Source organism: Platalea leucorodia, assembly GCF_965183815.1.
Source record: "Platalea leucorodia genome assembly, chromosome: 9".
Lineage (NCBI taxonomy): Eukaryota > Metazoa > Chordata > Aves > Pelecaniformes > Threskiornithidae > Platalea > Platalea leucorodia.
The window spans coordinates 2,097,746-2,110,798 of NC_138831.1; the positions used below are offsets into that span (position 1 = coordinate 2,097,746).

General features: G+C 47.4%; 1 protein-coding gene across 4 annotated transcripts in view; it reads left to right on the forward strand.

Annotated features, from left to right (window-relative positions):
* The window catches only part of FLNB (filamin B), a gene marked incomplete at its 5' end in the record, with an annotated part of 72,647 nt that overhangs the window by 49,891 nt on the left and 9,703 nt on the right, over positions 1-13,053 (forward strand). For 3 of the 4 annotated variants that reach the window (XM_082321857.1, XM_082321854.1, XM_082321856.1), the window contains 13 exons: positions 1,301-1,490; positions 3,215-3,462; positions 5,223-5,297; positions 6,020-6,122; positions 6,993-7,133; positions 8,736-8,864; positions 9,362-9,535; positions 9,697-9,855; positions 10,247-10,450; positions 11,009-11,161; positions 11,485-11,607; positions 12,193-12,459; positions 12,916-13,053. In XM_082321857.1, the coding sequence (XP_082177983.1) occupies positions 1,301-1,490; positions 3,215-3,462; positions 5,223-5,297; positions 6,020-6,122; positions 6,993-7,133; positions 8,736-8,864; positions 9,362-9,535; positions 9,697-9,855; positions 10,247-10,450; positions 11,009-11,161; positions 11,485-11,607; positions 12,193-12,459; positions 12,916-13,053 (2,104 nt within the window). The remainder of the gene's footprint in view (positions 1-1,300; positions 1,491-3,214; positions 3,463-5,222; positions 5,298-6,019; positions 6,123-6,992; positions 7,134-8,735; positions 8,865-9,361; positions 9,536-9,696; positions 9,856-10,246; positions 10,451-11,008; positions 11,162-11,484; positions 11,608-12,192; positions 12,460-12,915) is intronic. The other variant, XM_082321855.1, reaches the window with a different exon arrangement.

Genomic DNA, 13,053 nt, shown 5'->3' on the forward strand with positions numbered 1-13,053 from the left:
AAAAGTGCGAAGCTGCTTAAGGAGATACTACAGGAGTGTTTTTATTTGGCTTTGCTATTGCTCTTCCTGAAATTTCTGGTGCCTGGACTCTGTGGCCTCAGCAGAAAGGTCTCTGGTTAGTGGGCCATAAAGCACACTTCTCAGCTCTGGTATGCCTAGGTCACGGCATGGCCGGTCGTACTTGCCCTTCTGCATTCTTGCTCTCACGCTGTCCTGCTGTCTGCTCGGGTGCAGCAAAGCAGTTGCCTTTATTCTGGCATGCAAGTGTGCTCTTAAAGGATCCAAAATGTTTATCAGAGCTCCCAGCCTGGCCGTGGCTTTGAAGATCAAGTTCCACAAGTCCTGCATGGTGGGAGTGCATAGGTGATCCTCCTCACAGCATTTGTTTGCTTCTCGTTCTGAGCTATTGAATGTAAACATTTCACAAGCCTTCCTGAAAGAAGTAAGCTCCTTCATGCTGTACCTAAAATCTCAAGTCTTTTGCAGCTTACAGTGTACCCCAGGCAGTGTTAAGTCATAAAATACAGAATGGGGTCAACATGTGGTTCTCTGAAAGCAGGCCTGGAAGACCTTCTGAAATGCTTCAGGCTTTGGAGCTGATGAGTTGCACTGAAAGCTGAAGCTGGGAGCAGCTCTGTTGGAAACATGCGCAGCGCTGATCTTGGTTGTAGATACGAAAGCTTGATGCTGGAGCTCAGATCTGTGTTGTTTATGCATCTCTTTAATTCTTGTAGTCAGTGTAGAAATGGTTATTGAAGGGACTACATAGACCTGCTGTTAACTGTAGACCTTGCATTGTGTCAGGAGCTGGATGCCTCATCCAGGAGGGCTGATGGCAGACTCCAGTAATGCTTCCCCCGACCTCAAACCTTTCGGGGAGCAGCTGGCCAAAGCCACCCAGTGCTTTGTCAGGACAGCTGCACAGTCTGGCTCCCAGTCTGTGCCTCAGGGACTTGGGAAGTGTTCTTCATTTCCAGCAGTGATATGACAAGCCTAAAACTTCTTACAATGAATATAAAGTTAATTAAAATGGCTTGCTGCATCTTCTAAACATTCTCGTATCAAACAAAGGGTAGTTAATGATAGCACTGATTGTTTTATAGCGGTCTGATACGTTTTTGCTCCTAAAATAGTCTATTCCTCGTACTAGTCCTTGAGTGAAATATATTTAACCCTCAAAAAGCTGCAGGTCTATATGTTTGCGACTATCTAAATATGGTTGTGAACAGATTTGCTGCCCTGCTAAAGGAATTTGTAACTAATTTCATAGTGCCTAAATCTTCTGTTTTGCATTCCTCAGGACCAAGAGGGCAAACCCAAGAGAGTGGACATTCATGACAACAAGGATGGCACTTACACAGTCACCTATGTCCCCGACAAAACGGGCCGCTATACGATTGGCGTGAAGTACGGTGGGGATGATATCCCGTCCTCTCCCTATCGGATCCGGGCATCTCCAGCTGGGGATGCCAGCAAGTGTTTGGCCACAGGTGAGTGCTGGCTTCTCTCTGTTGCTGTTGTTTGTACTTGGTGTAAAGCTGCCTTCTGAGCGTGGTACAGTTGATGTAATGGGTGTGGAAGACACTAGAGACGTGTGTAATCTGGCTGCTCTTACAAGAGGGGTTTTCCTCAAGATAAAGAAGCATCCACCCTGCGGGTGAGCAGGAATCTCTTGCAGTCTCTAGCAAAATCTTTCCAACTGCCTGGGTTGTTCTAAACAGCCGGATGCCACCGAAGTCCGATGCTTATTTTAGCCTAGATAAATCCTGCTGAGAACTGCACTGAGGTTGATTTAAAAATAACACATCTGCACACATTCACTGCATCATGCTGCTTGCACTGTGAGTGTTGCAAGAAGATTTCGTTCCGAGCAAGAACAGAATTAATTCTGAGGATGTAAATAGCTGGCCGTGTGCTTCTGCATTAGCAAAGCCTGTTAAGGCTGGGTGTTACTAATGGGGGTTTCTGCTGCTTTTCTGTCTGGTGAAGGTTGGCCAGGGTCTGAACAGACTTCTGGAAGGTGCACGTGGAAGGAGAGAACCTAATGATAAGATGTTATCATGTGGCAGGGAGCAGAAGTGACAGGGACTAGTTACAAGAATGCCACTGAATGTCAAATCCCATGTTTTTAAAATAAATCGATAAATTAGGCAAGACCAAATTGAACAAGGAAGCTTAATCTGTGGTTGTAGACCTGTGAGAGTGTCTGGGCATTGTGCTGACCTGCATCGTGCAGTTAGAGCATACCTGGTGCCCGTCCGGCAGCTGGCTGCTCTCAAGCCTGCTTAAACAGAAATATATTGCTGGCACAAAGGAAAGCGACAGGTATCTGCTTTGCTTGAAAATTTGTTTAAAAGAGGCCTTAATGGCTGAATCTGATACTCTTCCAAGTAAGTCAAGTCGCTAACTATTCAAAATAACTGTGATGGAGATTACTCTCAGATGCCAGCTTAAATTTCCCCTTTCCAAGAAGTGCCTCCGACTCTCTGTTGTAAAGCTGAAATACCATCGCCGTAGGAGTAGATGCTGGAATACCGTCAAGGTATTAAAACAGCAGGTTCGTTGCCACTTGAAAATGAGCCATTTACCTGGTAACAAGTGCCGGTCAAAAGCAGGAGTATTAAATATATACTGCAAATAGGACTTAATAGTTCTCATTTAAACACAGCGTACTTCAGGCTGGATCTGATTGCTACAATTTGGGCATTGTTTCATGCTTTGCTTTTTTTTTTTTTTTTTTTTTTGGTATGTGTGGCAGAACAGTGGAAAATCACTTGTGGGTAATGTAGGAGGAAACATGGCCGTGGCTGCTACTGTGCCCTTTTATAGCTGCTTACACAGGGCGGTTTATGTTAAAGCAGTGACAGCCACGTTGCTGGCCAGGGCGGAAGATAGTGCCTTTGGCTCCGCATAAAGGAGCGTGATGATAAGAGTATGGGTTAAGGCATTGCTTTCTTCAAAGCTAGCTTTCCCCTCCCCGCCCCCGTTCTCATCCAGCCTCTGATGGCAGAGGAGAAGGAAAGCTGGTGGCCAGCTCTTGCGTGCCGCTGTGCTGACCAACGCTACAAACGTCCCTTGTCCATCTGCTCCCAAAACCACGTCTGTGGGTCCCTGGGACCGGCGTTTTGGTGCCGTGCTTCCCAGGCGCCTCGCAGGCGTCCTGCCTGGGAAAACTGTCCTCCGAATGCTTTCTGTAACGAAAATTGCCTTGTAGGTCCTGGAATTGCACCCACTGTGAAGACTGGTGCGGAGGTTGGTTTTGTGGTAGACGCCAAATCAGCAGGGAAGGGAAAAGTGACGTGCACCGTTCTGACGCCAGATGGGACAGAAGCTGAAGCAGATGTTGTTGAAAACGAGGACGGGACTTACGATATCTTCTACACTGCCGCCAAACCAGGAACCTATGTGATTTATGTCCGCTTTGGTGGGGTGGACATTCCCAACAGTCCTTTCACCGTCATGGTAAGCCAGCTCTGCTCCAAAAATACCTCCCACTCGGATTCCTGCTGCCACGTTTTCTTTAGTGATAGGTTAACTCTGTGTGTAAATGTTTGTTTAGGCATTTATTAGACTAGCAGGAGCTAATGAGTCCGTGTTACTTGCATAGCTTCTTTTGAGCAGGCAATGCAGTTAAGTGAAGAGGGATAGAAGCCGTGAGAGGATGAAGACTTGGCTTCTCTGAACAAACTCATTTTTCATTTCCTGACCATGTAGTTCTTTTCCTAAATGATGTAAGGGTGGTTGTAATCAGCTTCTATGACTAATTACTTCAGCCGTTGTCAGATACAGTGCTCTGACTTGTCTGTCTCTCACTCTTATAACATTGGCCTCAAAATAAGGAACGGTCTGCTGACAGATCCCAGGGAAGCAGGCTGTTAGCTCACACTTAAAAATGATTTGCAAGTGCTAGTTAAACTGTTATAGCCAAATCCCCCTCCTTCTAATTATGCTCCTTCCAACGTGCAGTACTTCAGCATATTTAGGTTTAAAAAGCAGGCAAAACCCCTGCCTGTGTGAGGAGCAGACAGGGTGCCTCTCAGGGCTCACAGAAGCCCCTCACGTGAGGAACAGCTCTCAGTGTCGGCAAAACAAGTCTTGGTCTTGTAATCTCAGCCGAGGCGGCCTCCGGCACATCTCGGTCTGTGGAACCACAGGGCCGTACTTGTGCTGAGCCTGGCCGGAGCCCGCAGGCAAGTCCTTGGGGCCGGGCATGCCAGCTCTTCCTACCTGGCACCCTGGCAGATCGCTACCGGTGTCTCTGAAGATTTCCACGAGAAAAACAACTCCCTTGGTCGCTGCTCAAAGCTCACCGCAGGAAATGCCTCTCAAGGTCAGGCAGCCCACTCCCGGCCAGCCAAAATTCCCACTTCCTAGCTGACTGATACAGTACGTGTTTGACTTGGGTGTCTCAGCTGGGGCCAGAGAACAGTGAAACAGCAGTATTTCTGTTTTGCATTGGTTTTCTTAGTGGAGTCTTTCCATGCATAAGTTTCCAGTGGGCTATTTCGTTAGGGTGGTTTGCAGTGGTGTAAACGGGCAGGAGGAGCTGGAGCGGCTGAGCCCGGTGGAGCTGCGTGTGTGGGTGTCAGCCCCAGCCACTCTTGTTGGGTGAAGTGGGGGAGATGGGAATTTGCAAGTCATCCTCTTGGCATGCCTGGTGGGAAGGGAGGCTGCGCCGGAGGAAAACACATTCGGCGTCTTGATGACGCTCTCCCGGCTATGAATCGGAAGAATAGCTTTGAGTGGACGTGGGCTGGGTCATTCGCCCAAGTGCATGAGGCGGGAGCAGCCTTCCCACGGCGGCTGGCTCCCCTGCCTCCCAGCTCGCACAGCGTGCTGCGCAGTGCCTGTGGGCTTGTATCTTAGCTTTAAACCTCTCACTTCCCTCCCTGCGCCAGTCCCATAAAAAAGCAACTCTGAAATTCAATTCCACCAGTGTTTAGACACTGCTTTCCAGCTTCTCTCCCAAGCTCCCAACAACGGCATGTATCAGCTTTGTCCCTTTGCTGTGCCGCTGGTGGCTTCCCCCAGTGCCTGTGGATACAGGCAGTTTCCCAGCTCCCCTGGCTGGATCCAGGTCCTTGCGATGGCGAGAGGACTGGGAGGGCTGCGCGGTGGGAGGAAGGTGTTGAGGAGCTGGAAGGAGCTGTGTGTTCTGTACTGTGAAAGGTGGGATGCCTCCATGCCAGAGTAACACCTAACCTGCCTTTACCCCTGCCCAGGCTGTAGATGCAGATGATGCCACCGTGCGGTCTCAGGAGCCAGTGGGCGCCTCCCTCCCCGGATTCCGCCCTTGGGTACACAATTTTTACATTTTTCAGCTGTTTTTCCCCCCATCTGTGTTCCATTTCAGATGACAGCCTGCTTCTTGGGACTGCTTGAATTGCTCTGGTCATTGTGTTCATTCTTTCTGTTTGATCAATTGTTCTTGGGATCCAGACCTTGTTTTTTCTTTGCTGCTTGAAGGGAGTCTCCAAATAAACTCTCATTTAAACATGAAGAGGATCATTACATCTACAGCTTCTACTTCTGTAATGTCTACTGTTGGCAAAAGTAACCTGAGTGCATCACTTTTGTTTTCTCAGTAAAAGAGCAGTGTCTTGAGTCCAGAGTCGCATTGTGAAACTTGTTTCTTTTGTCCATTTTGTGTTGCAATCACTCTGCTCCATTCAAAAATCACTTTCTTTTCCAGGCCTTAAGCAACTAAATCTTTTCAGATGGAGTCACTTTGGGTCTTGTGTGTGCTACATTGTCTTCCATCCCTTTGTGTTCCATTTTTATCTCTAACTTTTTTCCAGCATGTCTTCCATTTGCACCGTGTTTGATTCGCTCCGCTCTGCGGTGTGGTGGTGTTGTGAAGGAGAGCTTGGCCCCACGCTGCTCTGGTTGAGCCCAGTCCTGTGGCTGGCTGCAATAATCACCGCACGCTCTCTTCTGCTTGTGCTCGCAGTGGAGTTGCTCAGTGCTCATTTGGGTTTACCATCCTTTTTGAAGTGACCCATCCTTTTGCTTCCTTTAGGTCACGGAAGAAGCTTATGTCCCAGTTGGAGACATGAACGGCATGGGATTCAGGCCCTTTGATATGGTTATCCCTTTTGCTGTAAGGAAAGGAGAAATAACAGGTACCTGGAGTACACATAGCCTCTCGGGGAGGTTTTGCTTTTCGTTAGCCTGTTTATCCATTTGCAGCTAACGGTCTGGGTGGTCTAGACCACAGCGTGTGGGGGAGGATTGTATCCCGCCAGCAACTTAGTTGTTTAATTTCACATGAAGCGGCACCCGCTGAGGGTGAGTAGGATACGCCCCACCAATGGTTTGAGTTAAATGAGGGGGTTCTTGGTGCTGCCGTGGTCCTCGGTGCTGGGCTGTGAGCTACTTTTTCCCCTCTGGAGCAGCTACGTGCATCCTTGATAAGCTCCGGTATTTTGTGCAGATGCTGCAAAAGGGTCTAATCCTGCATTCCTGTCACAGACCTTCTCCCACGCAGGCAGCCCCTCTTCCGCAGCTCTGGCAGCTGAGAGCATCACCCCAGTAACACCCCGGCTGCACTAAGCTCCTGCACCCGCGGGCTGTGTCCCCTCCTGCCCTCTAGCTCAGCAATCCCACCCGGAGCCCTGGTCTGTCCCTGCTGAAGGGACAGTCGATCTTTCCTTTTCAAAAGAGCCACAGGAGAGGGAGCATCTTGCGACGAGGTAGAGTGGTGCCTTTCCTGGGGCTTGCCATGGAGATTTCAGTGGCTGAAGCAAACAGCCCTGCCTCTAGAGTTTGTAAGGTCACAGGACTGTTTGCCAGATGTCTACCACTGTGTTGTATTCATGTAGTTTAAGTAGAAAACATGTCTGGTTAGGGTTCCCATTAGTCTCCTATTTGTGCCTGTGGGTAAGGAATTTAACAATTTAAAATGCTTGTTTAAAATGGCTAGACAATTCTTTGTGGGTGGGAGAGGGGAAGCAGGCAGCTTCTTCTGTGACTCCCATGGTGGCTTTTTGTAGGTGAAGTACACATGCCCTCTGGAAAGACGGACACGCCAGATATTGTGGATAACAAAGACGGCACAGTAACAGTGAGATATGCTCCTACTGAGGTCGGGCTGCATGAAATGCACATAAAATATATGGGAAAGCACATCCCAGGTGAGTCTGACAAAGCAGGCGACACAAATCTGAGTGTAGTGTCCTGCTGATGCACCTGCTCCCTGCTGGGGTTTCTATAGCTTAGCTGTATGCGCTGCAGTAAGAACTGCCTGGGACCTCTTCCCGTTCAGCAGCAGTTCATCTGCAAGCAGTTCAGGGAGCAGCTAAAGCAAAGGCGTAAGTGCCGGCACATGTGAGCTTCTATTGTGGTTTAATAGTACCAGCCAGGCTTAAAATGGATTTTGGTTTTAGGAACTAGCTTTTGTGGCATTCTATTACGAAGAAGAAACATACAATTTTCTAACTGCCATTTTTTTCAGGTTGAAATTTACTGCTGTGGTGCTCAACAAAACTAGTGGTTACAGTGTATGTTTATCCTTAAAACTGCATTGGCATAAAATCTCCAATCTGTGGGGAGGACTGAGTGGCTAAAACACTACAGTTACTCTTTCCATCTCATTGCAATAAAATAAAACACGCATGCACGCTATGCTGTAATCTTTCTTTCTTCCTGGCTGCTTCTTAACAAACAGAAACCACTACCTTTCATTCTCTTTCTCTTCTCTTCTTTTGTCCTTGCTTCACCAGCTCCCCAGCCGAAGCTCTGTCTCGCCCGGAGGCTGGGGCTGCCCCGCAGTTCTCTGGGCACGCCGGCTGCGTGGGGCTGGGGCGAAAAGGGACAGATCTGTAGAAGGATGTGTAGACAGGAGGCAAAATAGCTTCAGCGCTGCCTTGAACTGGGCTGCTGGTTCTGTTGGTGTACAGAAACACAGGATAGCTTTGGCTGAATCGGGGAGCTTGATAATGTAATGCATGGTGGCTGCTTCAGTATCTTCAGCTCTTTGTATGGATATAGCACCTCCATAAGTGCCAAACTGAGGGATGTATTGGTTCAGTAAGACCGTTACCCTGCACCTGGGCAGAAGGATGATGTGCTGTAATCTTTCCTTCTTGAAGGCTGTCATGAATCAAACTTGCTGCTGTCTCAGCTGCAAAATCTAGCTTTGGACTTACGAGCTATCGGTGCCTTTTTTGAAACCATTATTAGCTGTTGGTGACTGTACTTTTTGTTCTTGTGCACCAGCTTAGCTAATCTGAGGCTGGCAAATATGTTTTTGGATACCCTTCAAATTTGCTAGTTCAGGTTCATTGAGTCAGACAATGTGCTGTGCTAGTTCCTAATTCTGAGCTACCAAAATTCAAGATCTGCAGCTGAACTGAAAGCCTGCTTCTGAGTCATGTTCTGGTTTAATGTGCTAAAAATAAACCTGTAATGAATAAGACCCTTTACAACATCATTGCAGCTTATCTCTGGTAATTTGAGTAATACTTTTTGTCATGACTGAATGTGGAACAAATTGTGGAGAAATATCTTTTGAAGATGAAAGGGGAGGCTTACTCGATTTTTTTTTTTTTTAAGTGCATTACAGTCACAGAAAGATTCTTCAAATATCAAGTAGTGAGAATGGCGTTGAAGGACATGAGTATCAGTAAGCGTAAGAATAAGATCCCGTTGGGTTGAAGCAGCTTGATGCCTGTTTTGTTCCTGTAGTCCAGGCCACTCATCCTTAAAAGTGCTTCTTTTGGGTTTTTTCCCTTTAGAGAGCCCTCTGCAGTTCTATGTGAATTATCCAAACAGCGGCAGTGTGTCTGCTTACGGGCCTGGTCTCATTTATGGGGTTGCCAATAAACCAGCAACTTTCACCATTGTCACAGAAGACGCAGGAGAGGGTAAGGCTGTTCTTTAAACCTATCCTACCCTAAGCTAGGAACTTCTTGGAAGTGTGATGCTCATCAGTGTTAATTTGCATTCATCTGTCCAACTGTGAACCTCTGGTGCGATACAAATGATTTGTGCAAATATCAGGCGAAACGGATTTCATCAAGCTGCAACTTGCAGTAAAAACTCTTATTACTTCTTCCCGAGAGCAGTAGATGTACCCTGTGGTACAGGGTGCAAATGATTCATTCAATAAAAAATGAACTGAAGGCAGCTTAGATCTAGTGGATGATGACTGAATGTGGAATCACTGTGAGGTAAATCTAACAGACTGAATAGAGTTGTGGTCTTAGTGGATTGTCCTGAGCTCTTTTTGCTGCTGTCCTTTGAAAACACTCATCTAAACTGCATTTTGCAGTACTGAGTACTGGATCTTCCTCTTTGGACCAAGTCTTTGGACTTGGTGTGCACGAAGATTTACGGAGGTGCTATTCTCCTTGTTTCCTAGGTGGCCTGGACTTGGCTATTGAAGGACCTTCAAAAGCAGAGATCAGCTGCATTGATAACAAAGACGGGACGTGCACAGTCACGTACCTGCCTACTCTACCTGGGAACTACAGCATCCTGGTCAAGTACAACGACAAGCACATCCCAGGCAGTCCGTTCACGGCCAAGATCACAGGTATAAAGTTTAGACTTCTGGAAACACTTCATAATGAAAATGAACCTCATTAATAGGTTAGCATGGGGGAGCCTGGTTTATGGCAGGAACATGAAGTCCTCCGACTTGTTCTGCACTTAACCTTGTAATATTTTCTGACTCGTTTCTCTTTATATATTTAGATGACAACAGAAGACGGTCCCAGGTTAAGCTTGGTTCTGCTGCTGACTTTTTGTTGGACATCAATGAGACTGATCTCAGTCTCCTAACAGCCAGCATTAAAGCCCCATCAGGTCGTGATGAGCCTTGTCTTCTGAAGAGGCTACCCAATAACCACATTGGTAAGCTCTGACAGTCTTGATCTGAGAGAGTGGTATAGTAGCCTCTACTCCAGTTTGCTTTGCTATGTAAAATGACTGACTTCTCTGCTCCTTCCCAGAAGAGCGTTGTTAAACCAAGTGGTTGATACTGGTATTGGTACAGTTGGCCAAAGACAAAAGAGTATGAAGAATGACCTCTTGTGTTAGCTTGCACGTGATGTGCCAGGTTGTGATTGAAGTGCTTTTTGTCATCATGTGTGAATGGCTTTGTGGCTAATTTGAGAGCAACACTTCAACACGTGTAAAGAGAGTGCTCTTTCAGTATTTCATTTCTTGGTGCGATTAAGGCATTTAAATCAAATATAACATGCATAAAAAGTGAATAAGTTTTTCACGTTTCTCTGCTTTGTAGGCATCTCATTCATTCCACGGGAAGTAGGAGAACATCTGGTAAGCATCAAGAAAAACGGGAGCCACGTACCGAACAGCCCTGTAACAATCATGGTGGTCCAGTCTGAGATAGGAGATGCCAGACGAGCAAGAGTTTTTGGACGTGGCTTGGTAGAAGGACGAACCTTTGAAATGTGTGACTTCATTGTAGACACAAGAGACGCAGGTTAGTTCCATCGCAAAGGGACTGTGAGATGCTGAGAGATATGTGTCCTCTCTAAATGAGAGCATTGTCTCCTTCAGCGTGTGGCCACCAGGTCACAAGCCACAAAGCAGCAGGTCCAAATAGTGTATTAAGCATGCATGGACCTTATTGGCAGTTGTTAACTACAGACAACACTATTAACTTCTAAAATGCTTTGCATTGTCTTGGCTGATGTCTTCCGTTACAGCCAGCAGGGACTGTCACTGAGGAACTGATGAAGCTTCTCTTTCACCTGGGGGTGCTGGTTCTAATATTGTTGTGTACAGCAGGAAGGAAATGAGGGAGATGTTTCCTTGTTGGTTTAATGTGGAGCCTTGGCCACAGTCTTTGAAGCTAACTTTTCAACATTAACGAAATAAAAGGGATATGGTCAGAGCATTTTAGGAGCTGAATGCATGCATCCCATGTGCCCATTATGATACAAACCTACCGACTAGCTACTGCTATGGGTTTGGACTGTTTTTTGTCAAATTTATAATAGCACTGTGAGAATCTGAGGCTAACTGAGCTGTATTGTAGGTTATGGTGGGATCTCACTGGCAGTTGAAGGACCCAGCAAGGTCGATATCCAAACTGAAGACCTAGAAGACGGAACCTGCAAAGTTTCCTATTTTCCAACTGTACCTGGCGTGTACATTGTGTCCACTAAATTTGCAGATGAACATATTCCAGGTAAGCAGAAGTGCTGGACAACTTTTGGCTGGTACAACAAAAGCCTTACCTAGCTGGCCAGCGCACTGGAACTGCGGGTGGGCTGTGTGATCTGGCTTAGAGTCTCAGTCCCAAAGATTCAAGGAGGTCCTACCAGTACGCTTCACAAGCAGCAAGCATCCAAAACTGTTCTGGTTAGATGGGTGTATTTCATTTGGACCTCACTGTTCGCTGGCTCTAGAAGTTCCCCTATGGTCCACTGCAAGTCAGAGGAAGCTTTCCCCCCTCCCCTCGATGCCATGTGTCATGAGCAGAGGAGGAATGACTTGCTGTGGTACTTACAGGCAGCCCATTTACTGTGAAGATAAGTGGTGAAGGAAGAGTTAAGGAGAGCATCACGCGAACAAGACGGGCTCCCTCTGTTGCAACAGTAGGAAGCATATGTGATCTGAACCTAAAAATTCCAGGTAAGCAACGTCCTTATCCCCCCCATAACCATAACTTGCACTTGTACAGCACGGGTGTACCTGAAGCAGTGGAAACAGGAACTTCAGTGCTGTTAAGGCATCCTCATATTAAGATAGTTTAGGGAAGACCACACTACCAGTGTTTATCTTTGAATGGTTAAAAATAAGCATAACCATGATCAACATATGGAGAAATAATTACCAGGGAGGCCTTAATCTATTCTGTGTACAGCAGGCTGGAGAACGGGCTGCACAGCTCAGCCTGTCTCCAGGGTTTTAAGATCATCATGTTGGCAGTTAAGTGTTTGTACTGCTGTCTGGCAAATGTGAGTCACGTAGGCCAGTCTTAGCTGGCTGCACTTGTCCAGCCTCTTCATCTGCCTCCATAGCACCTGGGAAGCTGTACCTGGCCGGGCTTGCTGCGCAGCAGCACGCATCTAGCTGAGCGTGCAGACTGGCACCTGCGTGCCTTTTCTGTCATCTGTACTGTGTAATCACTTCAGCTCAGGTCCTGCTTCCACAAACAAAATGCCAAAATGCATTGTCACTTTCTAATCTGCATTTTTTTTATTCTCTTCTTGTTAGAAATTGATTGTGGGGCTATGACAGCTCAGGTAACTAGTCCCTCTGGAAGAAACTTTGATGCCGAAATTGTAGAAGCTGACAAAAACACCTATTGCGTCCGCTTTGTGCCACAAGAAATGGGGGTCCACACTGTGGATGTCAAATACAGAGGGCAGCCGGTGCCAGGCAGCCCCTTCCAGTTCACGGTGGGGCCGCTGGGCGAGGGAGGAGCCCATAAAGTGAGAGCTGGAGGCCCCGGGCTGGAGCGTGGAGAGACGGGTGTCCCAGGTGAGTCCTCTGCTCTCACTAGGCTCCGGTGCCCGCCATGCGCAGGTCTGCAGCGCAGCGCTTTGCTTTCTGTTGGCCTCTCCTCTGAGAGCTTGAGCAGAGCTTGGTGGTAACACCATAGGGTCGCCCCAAGCCGGGGGTGGTCAGTGGAGAGAGGTGGAGAAATAATATTGCTGCGTCGTGCGGATGGAGAAGTCTGGAAATCCACATTTTGGAAACTGACTGCTCTCAGAGGATGAGCTTGAGGTTGTAAGGTGTGTTACACAGGGCTAATAGCTAATTCAAGGCTAATAGGAGCCTCTTGGAGAAACTGCCAGGTGTTATCACCCAGGATGACGGGACGAGGTACCGTTCCTCATACACATAAGGATGGGATGCTGCATGCTCTGTTAAGGAGAAGCCGCAACCCAGCAGCAGCGAGCTTACTCTTCTGTGTGCTCTCGTGTGCTTCAACAGCCGAGTTCAGTATATGGACGCGGGAAGCTGGAGCTGGAGGACTCTCTATTGCTGTAGAAGGTCCAAGTAAAGCAGAAATCGCTTTTGAGGACCATAAAGATGGATCTTGTGGTGTATCATACATCGTTCAAGAGCCAG